The sequence below is a fragment of the Castor canadensis genome, chromosome 1 (assembly GCF_047511655.1).
Source record: "Castor canadensis chromosome 1, mCasCan1.hap1v2, whole genome shotgun sequence".
NCBI lineage: Eukaryota > Metazoa > Chordata > Mammalia > Rodentia > Castoridae > Castor > Castor canadensis.
Window position 1 is genome coordinate 9,075,252 of NC_133386.1, and position 26,676 is coordinate 9,101,927.

The 26,676-nt window shown below is 39.8% G+C and overlaps 1 protein-coding gene across 7 annotated transcripts in view; it reads right to left on the bottom strand.

The window, feature by feature from the left end:
* The window catches only part of Tulp4 (TUB like protein 4), a 203,516-nt gene that overhangs the window by 68,197 nt on the left and 108,643 nt on the right, over nt 1-26,676 (bottom strand). For 6 of the 7 annotated variants that reach the window (XM_074071412.1, XM_074071385.1, XM_074071402.1 and 3 more), the window contains one exon: nt 932-1,060. In XM_074071412.1, coding sequence (XP_073927513.1) covers nt 932-1,060 — 129 coding nt within the window. Of the gene's footprint in view, nt 1-931; nt 1,061-2,136; nt 2,278-26,676 lie in introns of all 7 variants that reach the window. The other variant, XM_074071420.1, reaches the window with a different exon arrangement.

The window sequence follows — 26,676 nt, forward strand, 5'->3', positions numbered from 1 at the left end:
AGGTGGTCTTCTGTGATGATATCTTACAGAGACTCTTAGCCTGCTAATATTCAATGAGGACAGTATCTTCATGCCTTGTTATTTTATGTCACTTGAATGGTCTGTGTCTTTCAGACTTGAGAAGCTCATAATTTATTTAAGCAACAGGTGGCAAAGGAAAGGATGAGAATCCAAACCTTTAGAAAAGTATAGAAAGGCAATCACAGGGAAATGCTACTGGGAGAGTGGCAGAGTCAAAACAGTACAAGAAACACTTCATCAATAGATGACCTCTGAAGGACTCATTCTGAAGTCACAGTTTTGCCAAATCCACAGGATAAGAACTGCCTGCTCTGACGTGACCTTAAACATGTGAGAGGGCAAATGCCAAAGCAGTCCATCCTCCCATCTGAGGAGGAACTGCACCACAAGCCAGAACAACCCATGAAGCCATTCTAGAAATAACACAGCTCAGCAGGATGTCCTTGCAGTAATTGTTTTCCTCAGAGCAAAGATAAATTGTATCAGAAATAAAGGCCTATGACAACAGGTAGCTGCACTAATTGAAACCTGACAGAAAAGAGTGTTTTTAAGGCCAGTAGATTGTGAGAAACATGTGGTGCTCTTGGTGAGAGACATATAAAGACCACAGCACAGGGATAATACCTTCTAAAAGGGAACAAAGTGATATGCCAGAAGCACAACACTGAATGGTACAAAATAATTCACAGATTGCTTACAGCTTGGAAAGTTCTCACAGTTGCAGCCTGCCTGACGAGAAGGAAGTATGATTTCACACTCTCTCTCCAGAGTGACATACAGAAGTTGAATGAAAGACAAGGTTCTAATTTTATTTACTTCTCCTTTACCTCATGCAAGAAAGAGCTCTAGCATACATGGTCTGATCTCTGTGTTGTAGTCTTTCTTTGGAAGAGGTCTGCTGTCCACTCACCTGAGCCCCTCGGTCATTCACTAGCTCCACAGACCACCTGCCTTCGTACTGAATCCATACAAATATTCCTCCATCCGCATCACATGTGGCCAATTTCTGGTATGGCTCATTCCACCTCACCAGCACAACCTAGAAAACAACAAGAAAATATTTATCACAGGAAAGAAAACAGAGGGTCAACCTTACTTCCATGAAGTGTTCAGACTCCAGAACTAAACAGAGTACAGGCAGTCACAGCAAAAGCCTAGGGGATGATGTGGAACAAGTAGAGGGGACCAGGTGGAACCCACATAGGACAGTCTCACGAAGATCCACAAACACTTGACATAGCTTTCTGGAAAACAGCAGGCACCTGGGCAAATAATAAAATACAGTTAGAATATGCCCACTGCTATAAAAACACAGAGGACCCACCTGAATCCAGCACCTGTCTCTCACAGCTGTGTAATGATCATTGAGCTGCTAGTCCTCTGTTGTGGGGAAACAGTTTTCACAAAATTTGTCATGTTTTTGAATCACAGTATTATTTTCTCAGCACAAAAAAAGGGTGAGTCTTATTTAACTTCATTTTCTACAAGCAGTGAAATTTTCTCTTTTCTGCACCTCTGTATTTCTGAATAGTTACACATCTATACACGGTCAATTTGGAAAATAAACAACTGAAAGATGTAAGCTGTTTAGGATTTATAATCATGAAGGAAAGAGGAAACATGAAGAAGTTATAAGCTCATAAGTTATAAGAACTTAGTTCCTTTTACACAATTCACATATTAAATTAAAACATTTTTAAAAATTAGAAAAAAGTGCTTAAACTTAGAAAATTCTGAATGAGGCAAATTACTTTCCTCTTTCTCAAGTATAATTTCTTATCTAAAAAAGATAGAAAGTTTGGCACGTGGTTTGTGAGTCTGGGTAAATACATGCCTGAGGGACCTGAGATCAGTCCTCACGGAGTTGAGCAAAATCTCTAAGAGAAGGAGAATCTGGACTGATCCCAGGAGAACTTGAGCCACAAAACTAACACTTTGGTGAGTGTTCCCTGAGGCTGTCTCCCAGTATGCCTATTCTGATGACTGACATGAACTGATTCATTATGCTTGTGCTATGGGGCTGATGTTGAGATGGAGGACACAACCGTCCTCACCACTCTCAGAAGTTAAAAGTCGAGGTTGAATACCACTGACATGTTGATGAACGAGTACTACCTTGGTCAGCAGAGTACTCCTGCTATTCATCAAGACATGCGTCTTCTGTCTTCTCCCAGCATCCTGTGCCTAATAAATTCATAGCAACTATCGTGCACATGTGACACCAGTGTAAAGGGTTTCCAAGTTCTTACACAGATTCTGAAATAGAAAGTGAGCTCAATGACTGATGGTTAAGAACCCTTAGTATGCCCAGATCCTTCTCACCTATCTTTCTAAAGCATACTTCTTGTTTTCAGACCAATGCACAGCCCCATACTTCTCAAAGTTACGCAATGGACACATCTGATTTTGGGGTGTTTAAATGTGCTTCCAAGTCATCAGAGAGCTAGGAGAGAACCTCCCCCCATCCACCAAGAATGGTCTGATTTAGTCGGCCTTAGCCTTGGTTCACCATACTTAGTGGTATCAGCACTTGTAAGATGTATAACAAAATCCTCAAAATTTTCAAGAGGAAAAAAAATACTGCTGCTTTTTAAAAACCCTACAAAAACTAAAGGAAGTTGGGAAACTGGGCTTTCTTGAGACCTGGCAATCACTAGTTAAATCTAATTCATTTGATGGCTAACTACACTGGAGTCAACATGCAAGAATGTGTAGTGTACACTGAAAACTTCCCAGGCAGCCCCACCTAATTGTATCCCAGGTGGAAGCTCCTTTCTTGTTATAATTTGGCTTTTCAGGTGCAACGCTAACACATCTACCCTAATTATCAGTTTGTGGACACAGATCTGTGCTGCTGAGGTGTGGGACCCTTCAATACTAACAACAATTTTGAGTATATTTTATGAAGGATAATATTGAATTAGAAGTTGTGATCCTTTAAATTATATCCTTGAGCTATATTAAAGACTGTTTCCAGTACATTTTCTTTCCATTTTTGGTGGGATTGGGTTTGAACTCAGGGCCTTACGTTTGCTAATCAAGTACTGTTACCACTTGAGCCACTCCGCCAGCCCTATCTAAATGCATTTTAATAGCAGCAAATATTGCCTGTCTGCCTATGATGAACCAGACGCTATTAAGTGATGAGGACACAGATTAGGGGATTTTGGCCCCATCAGAGTTCAGTTTACTAAACATACATAATATAGTGCATCACACACAATTACAGGATTCTGAACATACACAGGCGACCTCAATGGGTAGACAAGAGGACAACAAATTCAGATTCACTTACCTAATGTCTAATAATTTGCTATTTAAATTACTGATTTTTAAAAAGTCAAGCCAACAACAATAGAAGTTTTTAAATGACATCGAACGTGTCATAAAATTTAGAATTTCCAAACAGTTAAGAAAGCCAACTTCATAAACTCCTGTTAGATCCAACAGTGATTTGAACTAAACACTACAATCCACAAATGTGCCTGTAGCTACAATTTGGTCTCTACAGACAAACATTAATCATAGAAGCCCACAATTCTTAATGTACTTCAGAATGCATACCATAGGATGGAATCTGAAAACAGTCATGATAATCACGACTGGTCCATTTTTAAAGTATTTCTTTAGGTTAACACGGTGAATCTTCATTCTACCACAAGCCTCTCTGATGATAAAGTGTCATATTTTAGAGGACAGAGGTTAGTCATATTATTTGCTTTTACTTTCACCTAAGCCATGTATGGGTGCATATTTAGTTAACAACAATGAAACCCCTCTTCCTCATGAAAATAGCCTGCATAGTCACTGAATGATACAAACACAAAAGAGTAGAGGCAAAAGATATTTTAAAATTATTTCCAACATTAAAGATTTCTTGGTATTAAAACAGCACCATTGTTGGGTAAATGAAATGTCCACAGACTCAATTTCATCCTGTAATTCTTAATCAGTTGAGATGCAGCAGTAATTGGAAATGTGATCCCACTCACATACTTCTTCATTGTGAGTTCTAACTGGTATAACTGAGTAGGTGGGGAACACCCTCAATTGGAGACCAACGTTTTTCCAATAATTCTTGGCTTAAAAATGAAGTGGAACTGCTAATGTTGTTTCCTTGGGCTAGTATTCATTCTCATTTCCTCTCCTGTCTGTAATGCACAGCTGCCCATTTTATCTCACAGCAGCTTATTTCCTGTTCTCTAAATTCTTCCAGCCTACTTGGCAATATTAGGACATACCAGAGTGCTGAGAAATTACCCAGCCAGGAGGCCATCTGGGTTCTTAGTCGCCCAAATCTTAGGTTCTTAGGGTGCTATGGATCTGCCCAAGCATCCTAAAGCACAATGTTCATGCCCTTTTAAAGGAAAACAACTCTAATTTAGTTTAAGCACCAAAGAACTTTTGCATTTAAGGTGTTAGCTAAAGTGTGCACTCTTCTACTAAAACAGTAAGAGGATGAGCTAAGTTTTGTCCCAAACCTTTGGTTAGTCAAAAAATACCAGCCTGCTACCCTCTTTATGATGTTCTATCATTTTATAGAGTTAGCATTATCAATAAATACTTATTGAGAGCTATTAAAAGTAGGGAAACTTATAATACAAGCATAAGGCATAACTGCTAGAAGTCTATTTGAGCTATAATTTAAGGCACTAGATGAATGACTTCATTTCTTACATCTAGAACTATTTTTAGGCAGAGCAAAACAAATGCCAGTTAGTGGAGATACTCTTCTGAGGTAGCAACCTGGAAACTACCTCAGCAAACAGCCAGATCATCAGTGTTCAGAAAGAGTTCCCTCAATCTAAAAGGAATGTAACTTGAATGAACATTAAATGCAAACAGTTTGAGGAAGAAACCCCTGTAAACGATTAGCATTACTCAATTGTTCTTATTCATTAAACGAAACAGCAACGCGTTCAATTGTACCAAAGAAACAAAATGACTGCCGCTTTAATTTTAGATGCATTTAAGCATTTAAACAAAGAACCCAAAGCACACTGAAACAGAGAATGGAAGACATTCAAGGAGCATGATGGTTTTACAGATGGCTGCTCACCGTCTGTAAAACATGTGGAGGAGAGCAGACTAGAGCCTGGCCACTGGACCTGAGTTCTGGCCTTGCCACTTGCCTGTGGGCAACCTTGGGACCCTGTTGCTGTCCCATTCCTCGCCTGTCAAGGAGGGTCATTATGGCATATCTTCAACAAGTTGTGGTGAGGAGCATGAGAAAGGCCCTTAGAATGGTTGCCAGGCACATGGCAAATACACACTAACCAAGAACTCTGTATCATTAATCACTAGGTTTGAACTAAAAGTTCCCAAAGTCAAACAATGCTTCAGCACAGTATTTACATGCAGTGTCCTCTTCTTTAGTATAAGATGGATGTTTTGAAAGTTAACTCCTTTTTCCAGACCCACCTCCTGACAACTATACCTCTAACCACCTCTGGATCTAGAAGAACACTCTGGTGTGGAACACCTACTGCCCCTTGATGCCTGGTGGAGAAACCCTTCCAGACCTCCCACTCTCTCTTACAGTGGCTATGGCACCTTCTATATACAGTCTGGTCATGGAGGAACCTGTGATTTCTTATCCCAATTCCCTCACCAGAGGTTTTTTTTGGAAGTACTGGGGCTTGAACACAGGGCTTCATGCTTGCTAGGCAGTGCTTCTACCACTTGAGCCACTCCCATCAGAATCTGATTTTGCAACCCTTGTTCCTTCCTATTATTGCTTATACTCTGTCTTCAACAAAATTAGAGATAAGGGCAAAATAGTTTCTGCTGGGTATCGAGGGGGTGGGAGGGAGAGGGAGGAGGCAGAATGGGAGGTAAGGGTGAGGGTGGGGGCAGGGGGGAGAAATGACCCAAGCATTGTATGCACATATGAATAATAAATAAATTAATTAAAGAAAGAAAGAAAGAATCTGCTTTTGCTTTCATTCTCACCTAGCAGTGTGCCATGTACAGAGTAGACAGTCAGCAACCTTTCTAAACTGACCTGCTCTCGAAGGATGGTTAACTACTCTTCAAAGAATTTTGTACTTTGTCTTCTCTCTTTCAACACTGAGTTGTTAGAACTGGTTCAAATGAGATTTTTTTTTTTAATTTCAGTAACAGCTTTATTGAGGCAAAAATTCACATACCATACCATCCATCCACTGAAAGTGTACAATTTGATAGTTTTTAATGTATTCAGAGTTGTACAACCATTACAGTAGGTTTTAGAACCACTTCAATGCCCTCCCAGAAAACCCTGTACTCTTTAGCTATCACCACGTAGCACCTCAATACTCCACCCAGGTCAACCACTGGTATTTTATATAAATGGAATCACATATTTATAAATGAATTATTTTACTTAGCATAATGTTTGCAAGGTTCATCCATGTTGCGTCAGTACCTACCTTCCTTTATATGGTCAAATCTATCCCACTGTATGGATTCACACTTTGTTTATCCATTCATCAGCTGATGAACATTTGGACTGTTCCCACATTTGGCTGTTATGAATGTGTGTGGACAAGTTTTAAAATATATTTCCATTTCTCTTTGTTGGATCAAATGATAATTCTATGTTCAACTTTTTGGGGAAATGCCACACTATTTTCCAAAGTGGCTATACTAACTTACATTTCTACCTACTACAAATGACTGTTCCAGTTGCTGTACAAAATTCTCTCCAATACTAGCTATCACCTGTCTTTATTACAGTCTTTCTAGTGGGTACGAAGTAATGTGATTTGCATTTCTCAGATGGTCAATGATGTTAAATGTCCTTCTAGGGGCTTGTTGGCTATTTATTCGTCTTTTTAGAGAAATGTCTACTCATACACTTTGTCCATTTTAAACTGGGTTATCTTTTTTATTATTTAATTGCAGGAGTTTCTTATCTTAAGCCCTCTGAAACACTGAGTACATCTGAGAAAAACTTTAAATTTTATTTCCAGGCAATCCAATTTATTTCTCTCATTTAAATGTTCCCAATCCCAGCCCTCATCCATTCATTCACATAATTCAATTTGTTGGTAAGAACTGCACAGATGAAATCATCTAGAGACAATAAAATAATTCAGAGAACATAAGTCTATTATCAGAGCCCTGAATTCAGGAACCAAGGGGTCTCTACAGTGTTCTTGACCTGAGTGTGTTAGGGATGACTTTGTGGTCCCAGTGTCATCATGGCACCTCCCAGGAAACTTGACACCTACATATTTCTTCCCAAAATTCCCAAACCTGCTTGTTGGAAAAGAATACATCTTCTTATTGGATAGAAGTACATATTATCAGACAGGGCTGAATTAGGAGGAAAAAAAGAACTTTACAAGTCTCCTGAGATCAATGCAAAACTACCATTCCTAGCCTCTTGTCTGCTAAGTAGCAGCAAGAGTCCTTCATTTAAGCAATATATGCACATGTTGAATAGCTACATTAAAACTATGGTCTGTAAAAAAAAAAACCAGTTAATACTTCTTTCACCTCTTCCCCATATCCAGTCATTAACTTGCCTCAAAATCCAGTAAAATAATACCCCCCATGACTCTTAACCTCTGTTCTTTCCCACTCAATTTCAGCTGTTATCTCCCAAGTAAAAATTTACAGGAATGTATAGTAACTCATAACACTATTCAATGTGTAGAAAGCGCCTTATCATCGTAAATTAGCATTTTTCCCCACCATCACTTCCCACTCACTCTCAGACACCCTTGGTGTATACAGTAAGTTATCAATAGCTAATTTGGAGCTAAAACCAAGCACACTGTCTCACAGATGAGGACAATCAGGCTAATGAGGTGGGCTGACTTGCCTAAAGGCTCACGGCAGATTCCAGGCTGAGTCAAGGTCCAGGCTAGAGATCCATCCTAATCAACCCAACTGCCCTGCAGGCATCAATCACTCAGTCAATGAATACTCATGAAGAAACAAGCAGGTGCTGCTGGGAGAGGACATGCACAGGTGAAAGCAACCTCCTGCCACAAAGCCTGAGCTGTTCATGCTGTCATACTGCTACAATGCAAACCTGTCCTTGAAAATAACAGTAAGTTCCAGTTCTGAGAAAAGAAAAAAAAAACCTAAAAATTAAACTAAAATGGTGGTAGATTATGGTTTTTACTCAAAACTTTTTTCTGACTTTTCTACAATAAACCTATTTTACTTCCACAACTGAAAAAACTATCTTGTTTGAAAGTTTCAGAATCTTTCCCAATAGTTTTCAAGTCATTTTTACTCACATTAGCTTATGATATTGTCATAAATATTTTGAAGGATGCACCACTAAGAAGATGCACAGTGCTCCAAAGACTTTTTTCTTAACTTAAAACAAGAACTGGGAAGGCTGGTAAAGTAGCTCGAGTTGTAGCATACCTGCCTAGCAAGCAAAGGTCCTGAGTTCAACCCCCAGTACTGCCAATAAACTTTACAGAGATCCCACATGCCTCACACCTAGTTTCCCCTATTATTAACATCTTACATCAGTGGGGTACATGCCACAGTTAATGCATTAGTACAAATATGTTACTATTGACTAATGTCCATACTTCATTCAGATTTTCTTGGGTTATACCTAGTGTCATTTTTCTGTTCCAGTATCTCAGGAAGCACATTCTACTTAGTGGTCATGTCTTTTCCAGCTCCTCTTGATTATGACAGTTTCTCAAGCTTTCCTTGTTTTTCGTGACTGTCGTGAGGTATTTTGTAGAATGTCCCTCAATTGGGATGTGCTGATGTTTTTTCTCATGATAGACTATCATCACGGGTTTGGGGGAAGAAGAGGTCTTTGAAGTGCCCTTCTCTACATATCGAATCAATGGTACAATCAACATGACAACGCTACTGATATTGATTGGTAAGTTTTGTGTTACTACAACAAAATTCCTAACACAGGCTGCTTATAAAGTAAAGGGTGTTTTATTTAGCATACAATTTTGGAGGTTTAAAGTCTAAGATCAGAGATAGTGGGAGGGGTTGGTTTGGCCTTTGGTGAGGGCAGCAGGTGTTGCCACATCACAGTGGGAGCATGTATAGGAGCAAATGGTCACATCTTGAATTAAAGGGGAGAGAAAAAGAGAGATGGCATTCCTGCAATCCCCTTCAAGGCCATGCCCTTGAAGATAAGCCCCACTTAGAAGGCCTCACTCTATTAAAGGTCCCTATAGCACCTCTCAAAACCACCACCCTGGGAATAAAGTCTTTACATATGGAGCTTTGGGAGATACTCAACATCTAATCCATAGCAGATACTAACCTTGATCACCTAGCTGAGGTAGTGCTTGTTCTTCACTATAAACTTATGAAAATATTGCACATAGAAGTGGTAATGCACAGCCCACACTTAAGGATAGATGAGTTATAATTTGCCTCCTTGAGAATGGAGTAGCTACATAAACTGTAAGTCATCTGCCTTTGAGATTTGCCTATTTTGCTCCATTTGTTTTACTAGCATGGAGTAATAAATTATTTTATAGTCTGGATACAATGAAACCTCACTTGCATTTTGTTGCTCAGATTGTTGCAGCTTTGGCCAATAAAGTTCTTTTAGTTGGCTCCTATACCACTTTGATATACCATCATCACTGCAGATGGGTTGTTTGACTTTGGTTTGGGGGCACTATCTTACTTTCTGATACTATAAGATGCTCCCAGCTAATCATGTATATTTACTGCTTCAGTCCTTGAATTAAACATTTCTCCATGGAACACTGGTTCCATTTACAGGAAAAATGGTATTAGAAACCAAACAAGGTCTTGGTACTAGATGTGTTCATTGTTGCTGGGGTGAGTAACTGGCTTTTGACATAAAAAATCAACATGTAAGATGAGCCTGGGACATCTGGTTATACCACAAGCAAGGCAGATATTCAAAACCTGGAACCAACATGATGGGGATGTCACTGACCAAGAGCAGAACAATCTGAGCATACAAAAGAATTCACTGAAACAAATATGTTGAAAATAATATTTACTGTATGCTAAAATTCATCAAAGCAAGATGATCTTAAATAATGAAAATTATTACTTCTAATCTTAGAACCATGGTATAAGACAAATTTATTACTCTGAAAACTGGTAAGCAACACACACACACACACACACACATTTAACCTGGTATTACTTATAAACAGTACCCCATAACAACCAAATAGTTGGAGAGGCAAGGTGTTTTTCAGTTGTTTTTTTTTTTTTTTTTGCGTTACCGGGGCTTGAACTCAGGGCCTACACCTTAAGCCACTCCACCAGCCCAATTTTCTGTGATAGGATTTTTCAAGATAGGGTCTCATGAACTATTCACCCAGGCTGGCTTCAAACTGCAACGCTCCTAATCTCTGCCTCCTGAGTATCCAGGATTATAGGTGTGAGCCACTGGTGCCTAGCAAGGTTTTCTTTATATAAAGGAGAAATGATAAAATCAGGATATCACCATTTTCCAGCTGCTAAGTAAGCAATGACTATGAATGGTTGTGAGTGGTTGCTGAAATCATGTGGGAAATTGATGGGAATACAAGTATGAATGAATTAAATTGACTAGTCCTAACTCACTGATCAACTTTAACATCACAAGAAGACAATTTTGGCACCAGGTATTGTGGTGTACACCTTAATTCTAGCACTTGGGAGATAGAAGCCAGCCAGAGCTATACAGCAAGGCCCTGTCTAGAAAACCAAGGGCTGGGGATGCAGGTCAGTGTTAGGATACTTGCCTAGCATGCAAGGTCCTGAGTTCAATTCCCAGCACCATGCCAAAACCAAAATCATACATTACATCCTTATGGATATGCATGAAGTAGTACCAGTACAACACCAGGTAAACTTGAAGTCATTAGACATAACCAGCCTAAAAAAATACAGAGAAAACATACTAACCAGTACCATAGAGATGTAATTAGGAAAATTCACTTATCTTAAAGAATTTTTCAGGCTTTGAATTTTCCTAATGCAAGAAAAACAAAGAGATGAGGAACCTATGAATTCAAAGAGATTTAAAAGACATACCAACCTAATACCATGTATAGACCGTGTTTGCATTGGACTTTTACAACTAAAAAAGAAAAAAAAAACCACTATTTTTTCCTAAAAGGCAAGAAATTTGAACAGACTCTTTGCCAAAGAAAAGATATTCACGTGGCAAATAAGCACATGAAAGTCAGTTACAATGAGACTATTCTACATACTTAAGAGTGGCAAAATTAACTTTTGAGAATGCTTAAGTACTCACTATGCTCCTCTGATATAAACAAAGGAATTACAGCAACTGCTCTCTTGGCATAAATTTCGTAAGTATTCTATCAGGTCCAGCAGTGTGTTCCAAAAGAGAGGCTAAAGATTTGGCTTTTATCTTGTTGGTAAATGGAAAGCCACTTAAGACTGTTATTCTTTAAAAAATATATATATGTATACTTTATATAAAAAGCAGTTTAAGGCTGTAGGTGTGGCTCAAGTGGTACAGTGTTTGTTTAGCAAGTGCAAAGCCCTGAATTCAAAATAATTTTAAAAATTAACATATCTCTAAAAAAGCATATTAAATGTAACTGCTTTACTTTTAAAATGTCTTAATAAAGCATAATATGCATGCTTTGATTTCTAATCATTTCCTTTGAAATTTCAAATAATATTAAAAGAGAATATAAGAGTTTTACCAAAAAAATTCATGAATCTTAAGAAACACTGGCTCCCATATAGAACTACATGAATCATGGAAAACGTGATTTACACATACACACGAAAAGCTCAAAACCAAAGTGTCACATGTACCAATTTCAATTTAAAGACTATATTCCTATTTCCTTTTACTCATATTTATTTCTTCATAATTGACTTTCCAAAAACCTTTATAATCATGAAATAATCTAATTGCATCCCTTGGAATTAATTACCCAGTAGGTAATATATTTCCATTAAATTGGCGAGATAAATAAAAAAGTATGTTAAAAAAATGAACTTACTGCTCGATTATAAAAAGTAAAAGGAAAGGAAGAGAAAGAAAAGGGCATCTTTTCACAGTAGTGAGGGCACTTCTATTTTTGTGCCTTTCAGTTTATTCACCTAGTCCAGCTGCCCTTGATGGACAGGCTCAGCTGGGATGCAACGTCTCTTTCCTACCTGCCTCTCTCCCATTCAGTCTTCCTGCAAACCACTCTGGGTGAAAATGACATTCTAATACCTATGTCAGGCCCCACCTGCTGTTCAGGTGTGTTCCTGGATAAGGGCATTTCCAGTTTGGAAAGGCGCTCTCTGAAAACAAAGAGGCCAGATGACTTAAATACCAATAAAGCTGAAAGTAAGGCAGTAACTTGAAGTACCAAAATAGGATTAAGAAAACTTCAAATTGGAAAAGAGTGTCTAAACAAAAAGCACTAACCCCTATAAATAATTAGCAAAGGTCATTAATTTCCATAAGCCATTACCGTCTACAAGCAAATGATCCTTTTTTCCCCATCGCATTTAGATTTGATTCTAATTGCAACAGGACCTTAACTCAACTTTTTGGCAGAGAAGGATGGTTGTTTTTATTTGAGGGGTCCATCACTCTTTAAAAAATTTTTCTGTAATTCTGTTAACAGTCCCCAAAGCCTTTCTGTGGAGCACAGAACATTTCGCCAATATATGGTATTGAATTCTGAGATCTCCCACCTAAGGCTTTGAGAGGCTCAGACCCCAACTTCACCCCATTCTTAGGAACCATAAGAGAATCTGGTTCTCTATTTTTTTCTTATCACCAAAGATCAGAGTAGCTATCCTGGATTACTCTAACACTCCCTAAATTGAGTTTCAATGCATCATAGCACATTACCCTGTGATGCTTAATTTTATATGTCAACTTGACTGGCCCTCTCTGGATTTTAGGAACAACACATTCCTTAGTTAGGTATGTCAATTCCAGCCTATTTTCTGAGCAACCCCCCAAAACTGCTACTTTTGAGTGGGGCTCAGAACAAAAGAATGTTCTGCAACACGTTCATGCTGCTGTGTATAAGCTGCTCTGACACTTGGGTCCTGCAGACTCAGTGGTGCTTGGCAGAGAGGCTGCTTGGAGTCTTTGGTGTGCCTCTATGGAGAGTCACAGTGAAGGCCTTTGAGATTTGGGAACAAAACCCTGCCATCTTCCACAGACGACTACTCTTCTTTTGTAAAACAGCTTGTGGCCTGCTAGCAAGCCTTGGTAGAGACGAGATGCTTGACCATGGTCCACTAAGTTACCATGCCACATAAGCCTCCTGCAATGCTTGGTATATCTGACCACCACCATAAATTGGATGGGCATAGCAGTACTTCATCATCAAATGAAGTAGTTTATGTATGACTGGGCCCAAGCAGATTCTGAAGGAACAAGAAAGTTACATGAAGAAGTAGCCCAAATGTCATGGTTCCCACTCTCGCTTCACTACCTTCTCTCTCCTACCCTGCACCTATGGTGGCATGGGAAGTCCCCTGTGATGAGGTGGCAGAAAAATAGATTTTGGCCTGATTTGCAGATTGTTCTGCATGTTATGCAGGCTGCAGCACTATAGTCTCTTTCTGCGATGACTCAAAGAACAGTCTCCCAGTGGTCAGCAGTATACCTGGCTGTTCACTTTGCTTGGAAGAAAGAATGGCCAGATGTGTGGTTATACACAGATCCATGGGCCATGGCCAATGGTCAGGGAACTGACCATTAGAAAACTGGTGACAAGGAAATTTGGAGAAAGGGTAGGTGGATGGACCCCTCTGCATGGGCAAAACCCATGAAGATGTTTATATCATGAAACTGCTTACCAAAGGGTACCTTTCTGCAGAGGAAATTTTTGTTTTTCTTGAGGAACTGGAGTTTGAACTCAGGGTCACACTTGCTAGGCAGTTGAGCCATTCCCCCAGCCCTGGGTGTTTTTTGTTTGTTTGTTTTTTGCTTTTAGTTATGTTTTTGCTGGGAACTGGCCAGACTGAGATCCTTCTACCTGCAGTCTCCCACGAAGCTGGGATCACATGTGTGTACCACCAGGCCTGGCTTATTGATTGAGGAGGGGTCTTGCTATCTTTTTACTCAGGCTGATCTTGAGTAGAGATTCTCCTGCTCTCCACCTCTTGAGTACCTGAGATTACAAGTGTAAGCCATTGTGCCCAGCTCTTGCAGAGGGCTATAGATAAAATGACCTCTTCTGTGGATACCAGACAGCATCTTTCCCCAGTCAGCAGTCATTATCCAATGAGCTCATGAACAAAGGGTACATATGATCTCAACAACATGGACTTCCACTCACCAAGGCTGACCACATTAGTGACAAAGTTCAATGCCCATGAAAGGGCAGTATTTTGTTCTCACCAGAATAGACAGTCTGGATATGGATTTCCCATCCCTGATTTTGCTTCTGTCAAAAACTACAATCTGTGGACTTTACTCCATACAGAATTGCTTCTGACCAAGAAATCCAATTATCAACCAAACAAGTAAATCAACCAGGCCCATGCTCATGGAATTAACCGGTCTTACCATGTACACTACAATCCTGAAGCAGTTGGCTGAATAGAATGGTGGAATGGCCTTTTGAAGACTCAATTATAGTCTCTGGTAGGTGCCAATACTCTGCAGGGCTGGGTGTTCTCCACGAGGCTATATATGCCCTCAATCAGCAACCAAAATAAGTGCCTTCTTAGAGCAGTAGGCAGCGCATCAGTCTCATAATCAGCAACCAAAATATATAGTTATATTGTTTATAGACAGGACTCATGGGGATTAAGAGTGGAAATGAGAGTGGTATTACTCACTATTACCCCTAGTCATACACTAGCAAAATTTTTGCTTCCTATTTCCAGGTCTTATGCTCTATCATCTTAGAGGTCTTAGTTCCAAAAGGAGGAAGGCTTTTTCCAGGAGACACAACAATGACTCTACTGAACTAAAAGTTAAGACTGCTGCTGGCAACTTTGGGCTCCTCATGCCTCAGGATCAACATGCAAAGAAGAGAGTCACTGTGCTGGCTGGGTTGATTGATCTTAACTACCAAGGGGAAACTGGACTGCTACTCCACATGGAGGTCAGGAAGCGTATTCTTGGAATATAGGAGATCCTTTCTGTAGGGTGTCTCCAGTATTATCATGCCCTGTGGTTGATGTCAATGAAAAACTGCAAAAACTCAATCTAGAAAGGATTATGAATGTTCCAGACCATTCAGGATTGAAAGTGTAGGTTATCTTTGGTAAACCCCTCACAGAAAGAATCATGACTAGCTGAGGTACCTGCTGAAAAAGAGAATATAGAATAGGTACTGAAGAGGGGAGTTATGAATTTTAGCTATGACCCCAAGACCAGTCACAGAAATGACTTAATAGTCACAAGTATTTCTTCCCTGTTTTGTTATGACTACGTGTGTGTATATGTGTATCATTTAATTCCAGTGAAAGTGTGCCCATTCTCTTGAACAGGTAAGTTCCTGACACCTCTTTTTCTATGATTCCATTTCCTGTCATAAGCTTTGCAATACTAATACCTTACTTTCAGCTGATTTCATATTTCTGTATTTTATATTTAATCAAATCATAAACTCATGGGCAGGAGGGGACATCCTTCTCCCACCTCTCCAATGTCACGAAACTCTAGGGCTAGGGAAGGGCAGCTTCTTATTAAGACCCATTGAGGAAACTTGCAGGAGTCTTCCTGCCATGACACTACTGATCAAGCTTCAACACAGCCCTTAGATAGTTTTCCTGAAGGGCTGTCCTTCAGATCTTCTAGAAATGCCCAGCTTCCAGTAGAGGAGATATCACAGAGTGGATTCCCAACTTTCACAATGGTTAGCATCATGAAGGACAAACCAGCTGATACTGAATGTTCATTGACAGCATAGAGAACCAAGCACACCCCAAGGGCCATCTTCAAAGTGAAAATCCACTGCCAAGAGTCATTATTTTCACTGGGAAAAATTCATACAGACACTGCATATTTGAATGCTAATCAACAAAATCAATCTTTCCCTTCAAGGTAATTGTCAGCTTCTAATAATATATTCACCGCAGTTGTATGTGTTCATTTCTTCTCAAAAGTTGTATGTTATCCATGCTGGGGGAACAAGTAATAAATCTCTCCTGAAATCTCTGGGCCACTTCCTGTTTCATAGAGTCCCCTGCTCAGTAACATACCCTGTCTACAAGCAGAAGGAAAGGAAGATAGAAACAAAGATGGAGACATGGAAGAAAGGGAACTAAGGAAAAGAGAAATCATCCAAAGATACTGAAATTCATGTCCATAGCACATAAGCCTTCTGATACAGCATGGACAGTGCAGATGGTTACCAGGATCTGAATCTGAGTTCTACTGCTTCCTGGCTGTGTGGCTTTAGATGACTTCCTTATTTCCCCAGAGCTGGTATGAGGGACTTGGGTAAATTAATTCCATTAATGCAGGTAGAGCATAGCCTGGCACATACTGAGACAAAAGATTAAGTTCTTGTGATGGTGGTTATTTCATGTACCTTTCTAGTATTTAAAAAAAAACAAACAAAAGAGGTGGAAGGGAGGCAGAAGTGGGAAGGGTGTGAGAGGTAAGACTTTCACTTTAAATACAAAAACTCAACATTTTTATGAAATCCTGTTGCCAAAGGATCAATTGTTCTCCTTGTCATTTTTCTAATGGAAAATTCAAAGCCAGGCCAAAACTCTTGGCTTCTTGTTCTTTAGCAGAAAACCATCTCTACAGATTCTTGCTTTATTTTTTCTCATTGCCACAACAAAAATTTTTTAAAGGTTAAAAAAAAAAAAAGAAGTAGAAATTTTTAGACATTATTCCTGAGGTGATGTCAGAGAGAAGCAAAAACAATTATTTGCTTCCCCAACCAAAAACCTCTTTCCACACAGGCCCCTTGAGTTCTGCATCTCCTTAGTGGTTATCAAGCTTATCTCTCACCCACCCACCAATGCACTCACACCTGTGTCTGTTACAAGGAATGAAATCCAGGGGGTGGTACAAATTTATAAGACCTTTCATAAGCTGAGGATCACGCCTCCCTAAAGTCACACTCTTTCCTTTGGGGCTGCTATCAGACCAGTCCCTGGTGGGAGATCAGCCCTTTTACCCTTGGCTGTGATGCCAAACTCTCAGGGATAACTGCCTAGAATCACAGATGCCAGTGACTGTTCCCCTGCCAGTACAGTCCCTTTTCATCTCCAGCAAGTCAACATACTCTCACCAAACACCTGCTAAATTCCTGACCTGACACTTTCCAAGTATCTCTCAGGGAATGCTTCAAATCAAAGATGTAATTGAAATACATGCAAGGGCTTTGGAACTTTCTGCTATCTTTCAGCAGCAGAGTTAGGGTCTTTTAACAACACAGGAGATCTTGGTAGGAAGAAAATCTAAGTGAAACACAATATGTATGGCAGTGGGCATTCAAGGGATGCAATCACCTGGATGTAATGAACTAACCACAGTAAAGGTTTCAGCCAACTGAAGCCAGACACTGACACATCTGTATCAGATACAAGGATAGTCTGGTGGGTGAGAGGTTTTAATTCTCTTGACCAGCATATGATGTACATATTGCCATTCTTATTTTACGAAACAGGAAACTGAGGCTTACAGAGGTCAGGTGCTTTGGTTCTAACATCACGGAGCCATTTCGGATAGCACCACCATTCAAACCTAGACTCAGTTCCAAAGTTTACTTCCATACATGAAAGTAAATGCTAATGAGATACTTTTAGCTATAAATTTAAACTAGATGACTAATTACTAGTTAGGTGATTAAGGCAAAAAAGGAAACCCCTAAACAAGGATAATTAGAAGCTCCTGTGGGGACACACTGACAATGGAGAAAAACAGTCACAACAAGGAACAGACACAGATAAGCCTGCAGCTGGGGGAGGAAATGTAAGGATAGGAGGCCAAATGGAGGGGAGAGCAAGAGGTCACACTTGTCTTCAGAGCATAGCGTAAGAGGTAGTGGATGCAGTGGGCTGCTACAAGTTGGTCTAGTTCAAGCTGTATACTACAAACCATTGCAAAGTTTTGTGGGGGGACTGAGGTTTGAACTCAGAGCCTTATGTGGGCTCTGCCACTTGAGTCATACCTCTAGTCATTTCTGCTTTCGAAAGGGTCTTGTGTTTTGGCCTGGGGTTGGCCTGGACCATGATTCTCCTACCTATACCTCCTGCATAGGTGGGATCACAGGCATGCCACAAAACCTGGCCTATTTGTTAAGATGGGGTCACACTAACTTTTTGCCCAGGCTGGCCTCAAACCTTGATCCTCCCAACCGCCATTTCCCATGTGGCTGGGATTACAGATGGAGCCAACATGTGTAGCCTCACTGGGAAGATTGTTTTTTGTTTTTTATTTTTTATTTTTGCTTGACTAGGGTTTGAACTCAAGGCTTCACTCTTGCAAAGCAGGTGCTCTACTGCCTGAACCACACCTCAGTCCATTTTTTTGATCTGGTTATTTTGGAGATTGGGGGGGCATCTCACCATCTATTTGCCCAAAATGTCCACAAACTGCGATTCTCTCAATATCAAGTCTCCCAAGTAGCTAGAATTACAGATGTAAGCCACTGGTGCCCAGCTCTGCATTTGTTTTTAGATATAAGTCTATTTATTAAAATCTACTTTTTCCCATATTGCTGAAATATCCATTATTCCACAAATACCTGCAGCCTGCTGACAAATGCACATGACACTCGTTTCAAAGGAATTATCACAGGCAATTTGACCAAAAAATTCATCAAGCAATAAACTATAAAGATAGTAGTCAAGGCCAGGTGTGCTGGATCATACCTATAAACCCAGCTACTCAGGAGGCAGAGATAGGGTGGATCATGGTTCAAGCCCAGCCCAAATAAAAAGCACGATCCCATCTCAATCAATAAACTGGGCGTGGTGGTACATGCCTGTGATCCTAGCTACACAGGAGATCCCAGGAAGCAGGATCACAGTCCAGGACAACTTCAGCAAAAACATGATACCCTACCTGAAAAATAATAAGCAAAAAGAGGGCTGGAGATATGGCTCACATGTAAAGTGCGTGCCCAGCAAGCGCAAGTCTCCGAATTCAAACTTTAGTACCACAAAACAAACAGAAGTTAATTATATTTTATTATCAGTGGTGTCTAAAATGGGACAGAATACCACCAGGTGACTCTGGTGATTTACTTAGCCTCCCTGAAGAGGTTACTGAGCCTTAGTTTCCCCATCTACAAACAAGGGGGACAGTTTTTAACTAACGGGACTGCTGCAAGAAGTGCAGCAATTACCATTCATTTTGACTTACATTCGCAGCTTCTTGACACATATCCATCTGCAAAACCTCAATGATAATTATAACCATCCCCTTTTAAAGATGAGGGAACAGGCCTACATGTGTTCACAAAATTGCCCCAAAGCTCTTGGTGAGAAGGGACAGAGTCAATGATGGTTCCTGGATTGACCAGACCCCAAAGCCTGTGTTCTAAAATGCTTCCTTTCTCTGAGAGATGCTGCAAGAACAACCTCTGGCCAGCACCTGGATATGACAAGTTCCCAGCCAAGTTCCTCAACCAAGACAGCAGCTTGTGTATCCCAATCCCATTCTGTGCTTTCACAATCATACAAAAACCAAGTCTCTCTCCCTTTCTTTCGTCCCTGTCTTGAATCACCTCTCTTTCTTGGTTTTGCCGCAAAACACTCCCACTCCTTTCCCAACTGCTTTGCTTGCCCATTTTGAAATCCCACCCTAAATGGGTGTGTCCCCCAAGCATCTGTCCTCTGCCAAGTCTGAGTTTCCACTGTCCTTGGGGAATTGGGTTCATTCCTATGCCCTCAGGCCTCATCTACAGGGCAAATTCCCAAGTCTTGAGAGCTACTTGCTCTAACTCCAGCCAAGGATACCTCAGTCTCAGGGAAAACAGTGGCAGACACCAGGAAGCTACTGGCTCATACCTCTGTCACTTCAGGAGTGAGCAGGACCACATGGTAAGGCTGGCCTACAATGCCTTCATCTCCCAAGAGCCACATTAGTATATTGCTGAAACAAGAATCCCCATCTCAGCTTTGTAACTTGAGAAAAATGAGACCAATGAGATACTTGGTATTTCAAGTCAGTGGCTCTCAAAGTCCAGTCTTAAGGTTAGCAACATCAGACCTACACAAGGACTTGTGAGTGATGCAGATTCTCAGGTAGTGACCTGAAGACCAACTGAATCTGAAGTTTAGGGCAGGGCCTGCAATCTAGTTTTGCACATCTGCCCAGTGATTCTGACAAAAGCTTGTGTGAGAACTTAAGTGTGCACTAAAAGCAGTGGAACAGTTGAATCCATTTAGTGCAAGACTCTTCAGCTCCCAGTGCTAAGGAGGCAAACCAGTCTTCTAGAAGAACCCCAGGAAGCTCTCTGAGAAGGCCTGACCAAAAGGGAAGTGAACAACAAACACACACTTAGAAAGAAAGCCACAGGGTTAAAGGTCTTTTGTACATATTTTGTACATAATTAATTCCTTAGTGAAAACAAGAAAGGGGAGATGCCCTTTGTAAAATGTTTGATAAGAACAAGGGATTAACTTGGAAAAAGGAGGATATTTGTAGAGTTAAACTTTCTCAAATTAGGTTAATTTGTCCTATGCACCCTGTAGATCCCAGACCAAGTATCCCAGTGGATACATCCCAAGTAGAGATGTATCACTTAGCAACTGGCTGTTTTGAACATAAGGTTATCTTTTGAGATGACAGAGACACTGGGAATTTGTGAAAAACAGTAAACTGCTCATACTATGAAGGAAAACTTACCCTGACAGAACTCAATCCCAAAAGTCTTGCCAAGCAAATGGAATGTTCCTGAGTATCATTACCACTGTGGAGGCCACCAGAAGTCTGTGGGCTCATGACACGGAGAGAGAGACCCATGACCACTTGCAACTGACCTTACCAATGATTTCCAAAGAGGAGTCAGGTTCCCATAGGATGTATATAAGATACTCCATCAGGGTGTATGGGAGAAAAACATTAACAGTTTGCATTGTAGTTGTCTTAATTTAAACAAAAACTAAATGTTACTGATATTTAACATTACTGACTGACAGCGGGGCTTTCTGGTCCCTACCTCATACCAGATAGGTGGACTTCTGAGCTGTGTATGTAGTTTAGCTACATTAACCACAAGTAGTCTTAAAAGGCCCTGAATTTCAAACCCCAGTATGGGGACGGGTGGGGAGGGAAACAGAAAAGAAAGAGAAGAAAAAAAAGCAACATTTTTCCCCTTCCTAGAATGATTTCTACACCAATCACATCAGAGGTAAGTATAAAGATGAGTTAATCAGACCTGACAAGACATAGGTCCTCCAAGATGGAAAAAAAGAAATGACCAGGACAATTACTTGCATATGGATCTACACACACAATTATGAGTTAAAGCACTACACCTCCAGCTGTTATTATATATTAGAACAAATCCATCTGACTGGAAAGATTTCACTGTCATCTCATGTTCAGTTTATTTTATAAAGTATGGCAATGGCAAGGTCATATATAAACATGCCACTTTCTGGGTACCTGCTTAATTATTTTGTGCTGACAAAGATGTTGTTCAAGAAAAGTTTGTAGATCATGCCTGGGTATAAAAAGACCTTTCTATTAATTTAGTTCAGTAACTTTAAAAAAGATTTATAGAAGTAGGGCACCAGAGGATCATGCCTGCAATCTTAGCTGTTTGGGAGGCTGAGATCAGGAGGATCATGATTCTAGAACAGTTTGGGCCAAAAGTTCATGAGGATCCATCTCCAAAATAACCAGAGCACAATGGACCAGAGGTGTGGCTCAAACAGTAGAGTGCCTGGGTTGCAAGTGTGAAGCCTTGAGTTCAAACCCCAGTCCTACCAAAAAAAAAAAATGTTTATAGATGAATACTCTTGATAAACTTTATCAAAATGGTTGGTAATTCTTAAACTCTGTATCAGGTTAAATGTGATTTGTAGCATAAAACTCTGAGGCCAGGAGAATGCTAACCACCACCTATAGAATGTTAACAAGTGCCTTCTCATGCCTGAGTGTAGGGATCTGAAGAGCAGTGTAAGAATTACCCAAGTATCATGTGACTAGAAATCAGGGCAAAGAGTGCCCTTTAATCAAAAACCATATGAATGCTAAAGATCTCTGAGTGCAGTGTAGTAATTTCAAGGGTAGGCTCTGACATCAGATAAACGTGTGAATTTTGACACACTGGGTGGCTAAGGAAGTTGGGGTAGAGTTTGGTTTAGAGAACTGGTGGGTACTTTTCCCACATGTGTGTACTTTTACCCACATAATAGGTAGTGTGCTGTTTTTGTAGGTTCCAAAAGCATTGGCCTTATGACCTGATCATATATCAGTACCCCTGTGGGCCAGCTGAGGCTGTATTCCACGCTGTCTTTATTCAGGGCATGGCTGACTGGGCCTACAATATGTATAGAATGGCCCGTGACAAACTGACTGGAAAAGGCAGTTTGGAAGATCAAGCACAGCTTGCTTTCCAAGGTCTTTGCAAACATCCCACTGGACAAGGCCAGGAGAAGGAGAAGCAGCATCACAGACTGCATCCTGGACAGTACTGGCCAAGTCAGAATAAGAGCACACATGATCACATGGCTCCATCTCAAATCCTAGCAGTCCTGTCCTACCCCAGCCAGGACTGTCCCCTGTCCCTCACTAAAGTGTGTCTCCACAAACAGCTACTGGATGGACACATATAGCTTGTGATGGTCTACCAGGGTCATTTTCCCCAGATTCCCTCTGAATGCTTTGTACTTAGTTGTGAGTATCCATCTAAAGTTCATCTCATTGTTGAAAATCTCTCTCCTGAAGAGAAAATGAAGCAAACATTTTCACCTTCCATAATTACACCAGCTATACAATCCCATGCTAATCCACTCCCCTCAATCGCTAGTTAATGTAATGTAAAAACAATACAGACTGCAGCCTTGCAGCCTCCATCTGTACTTCCACCACATCACAGACAGAAAGAGCCCCTACCAAGTTCTCAAGACTGAGTGTTGCTGGGCGCCGGTGGCTCACGCCTATGTTCCTATCTACTCAGGAGGCAGAGATCAGAAGCATTGCAGTTCAAAGCCAGCCAGAGCAAATAGTTAACAAGATCCTATCTCAAAAAAAATCTTCACAAAAAAGGGCTGGCGAAGTGGCTCAAGGTGAAGGCTCTGAGTTCAAACCCCAGTACCGCCAAAAAAAAAAAAAAAAAAGACTGAGTGCTGGCACCTAAGAAAAAGCACATGTATTTTTAAAGAAATGCATCTGCATTTCTAGTAGAAAACTTAAAAAGAATGCAAACCCCTTTCAGTTATGGATATTTAAGTGATACATGTTAAGTTATATTACAATGTATGTGTATGGAAAACAAGTATGGGAGGGAATAGGCCCTTGCTTAAACACTGCTTATCTCTAGGAGATGAGATTACAAGAGATTTTTTACATTTTTAGTGCATTTTAAGCTTTTTAAAATAAATACATACTACTTATATAGTTTCATGCAAATTAGAGAAAGCTACACTGAATTTTTTTTTCCCTTTTAGAGAGAGAACACAGTAAAAATAATAATGGCAGCTAACACATATTGGGTATGAGCACTTTGCTTAATTCTGTACTCACAGTATTACATTCTCATTTGGTAAGATACTATTTCCCCTATTTTTAGTGATGAAAAAACTGAAGCATAGGACTTCATAATTTTTTCTAAGGTCTCAGAGTTGAATAGGAGAACCACATGTGAAGTCAGGCAATTTAAATCAAGAACCCACAGTGTTTAGCAGTCTGCTACCTCATCATAAGTCATCTTTCAAATCAATTTTGCTCAGGACTGAGCAAAATATGAAAATATCAAACTATAGCAAAGCCAGAATAAAACAAAATTATAGAGGTATAACAGGTTTAAAAAATGACACTTTTCTACAGTTTGAGGGAAGAAAAGATAATCAAACAAGAATAGACTCAACTATGGAAACATAAATTACATTTAGGCCTGTGGTGTCCACCACAGCCATTATTTCCATATATCCAGCACCCAGTCTCACAAGGCGGTGGGAAACCCTAGTCTACCCAGGTGTTTCTCTCAGAATCCCCCACCACTGTGTCTCCTAGCCTTAAGTCTGCATAGAGTACTGTGCCTCAGGTAGGCCAGCTAGGTGGTTCACACTTTCAATAGCAGCGATTGCTCCAGAGGTGAACACTATAATCACTCCTGAAGTTAGAGAGCATCCGTGAGGGAAAAGGGTCCACCTTTTCACCTGGCATTCTCAACTATTAAGGTCATGGAAAGCTGGGACTCCCCATCGTGGAAGAAGCTGGAAAGAGAATCAAGTTGACACCTGGAGAGGTCAGAGACCTGAGGACACAGCCTAAGTCCCAGGACCAAAATGTGACCAGTCAGACCCTAGGAGAGACAATGAATTTTCTATTTTTTATTTACTTAAAGTCAGATTTATGCAGCTAGTAGAGATGTTAATGAAAATTATTAAACTGTGTCTGTCAAATGTTAACAGGATAATGAAAAGAAAATACTAAATAATGGGAAATGCTTAGTTCCCCTCTATTGAGCAAAGAAACACAAAGTTAAACAAATTGGTAAATGGCAATGTAGGATGGTGGATGGCTTGCCCAGCCTCCAATCAATCCCAACATGAGCTCACCTTGCCTGCCCCTGCTTATTTACAAAATCACCCCCTGTAGTCAGGCCACACCACAGGAAATAGTTCTGGATTCTAAGATGTGAGCAGAAACCTTCTGACCACCCCACCCTATCCTGCTCTCTCTTGCCCTAAACACTGTGAATAAGCAGCAGCCACAGGAATCACAGAGTTGCCTTGAGCCTCTGAAAATGGTAGCAGCCACTTGCCTGTGGATATCCTACTATAAGATCAAATTCCTGTTTGTCCAAGCTACACGATATTCTGTCATTTCATTCATTCAACAGACATTTACTGATTGCCTGTCACATTAAGACACTGTTGGAAGTTCAACAAACAGAAGTAAAAAAATCAGCAAAGGCCAAATCTTGTGAAGCTTTCTTGCACCTCAGCAGAGAGCATGCCTAACCACTGTAGGTAACATCAGACATCTACTCATAAACAAATGTAATGACAACGAAAAAAAATAGTAAAATATAATAGCCAACACTAACAAAGACACAATCAACTATTACCCTCAAACACAGCAGTGTACACTGGTACAAGGAGCTAGAAAGCAAGCAGGCACACATACCTAACTAGCCTATACCATCCTTCTTCCTAATTCATTTTTCTGAATCCAGGAATTCCATGTCTATTATAATAGGTATGGAAAAAGTATTTGAAAGTCCCCACAACTTAGTATGCCTGATCTGTTTTAAAGAAAAGAATATCATTGTCAAGAGATAAACACTTTTATAAATATTTACCAATTTTGTCTTTGTATATTTAAATTCCCTAAGAGAACCTTCAAAAACTATAGCTGATTATAAACTGTTGTTAATGATTATTTGGCTTAAGTCACAGATGCTTATACTCTCTCTGTGAGGCATGATGCACTACACACATACAATTATGAAAAACTATGAAAAGGAAACAGAAGAACAGCTAATGACCTTGCTGTACACCACTTCATAGCAAAATATATCCTTAAGGCTTTTATTTGGGATTTCACAAAAATATTAACACATCTTCTACCTACCCTTCTCACACACTACATAAGAAATCTATGACATTGAAGTATGTCTATGCTGCCATTTATTTCAAATATTTTCACTTTATTCCTACTTTAAAACACAGGACCCATGCAAAATAAAATAAAACAAATATGTTTACAGACTAAAATTCTTTTTTCTTGAGTCTTCAATTTCCAGGAAACCATTCCATAAATGTGTACTATTTTCCATTCCATGATTTTTCAATTGCTTGGTACACAGCCTTCAATCTTCTTAGCATTCTATGTGCTCCTTTTCCAGTTGTGATTGAATTTTTCTATCTGTGGGCATAGTAATGACTTTTCCTTATCTAGGAAACTCTCATAAGAACTACACTCTACAGATAGTCTCTGAAGACATTTCTACTTACAAATGTATGTGAATGAAGTATAAAGATAGGTAGTTACGCCCAATTTACCTTGAGAAGTCAATCTTCTGTTCAGATGAGGTATGAATACTTTACTGTATAGAGTTAACGCTTAAGAAGTCAAATACATAAAAACATAGCTATTTATGGGTATTACCCCACACAGCAGTAAACAACAAAAACAAATTGGAATTCAGGTGTTTTTATTTGGTTTTGTTTTTCTTATTTGAAGATGCTAACAAATCAGTAAAAACAAAACAATTTAAACATCCATTAATATGTGGCTAAATAAGTAAATATAAATGATACATTTGTTAATTTGAATAATAATCTCCCTCCCTTCTTTCTTTTCTTCTGGTAAGGTACAGACCAGCAGTACCATGATTCTATTTTGTTTTTTTCAAAGTTGTATACATTTAAATGTACAACTATACTTTTACCTGTCCTTATGTGCACAAAAAAGGTCCATGGAAAATACTGGAGACCAAGATGGCAGATAGCTGATAGATGCCAGAACTCTGAGCTCTCACAAGTCTGAAAGAAAACTTCAGGTTCGTGGTATCAAAGGCCAATGAACCTGACTTCTCCACCAAGTAATATACTGCCAATACATAGACAGATCCATCTACAATAACTAATCTTTAAATTAGC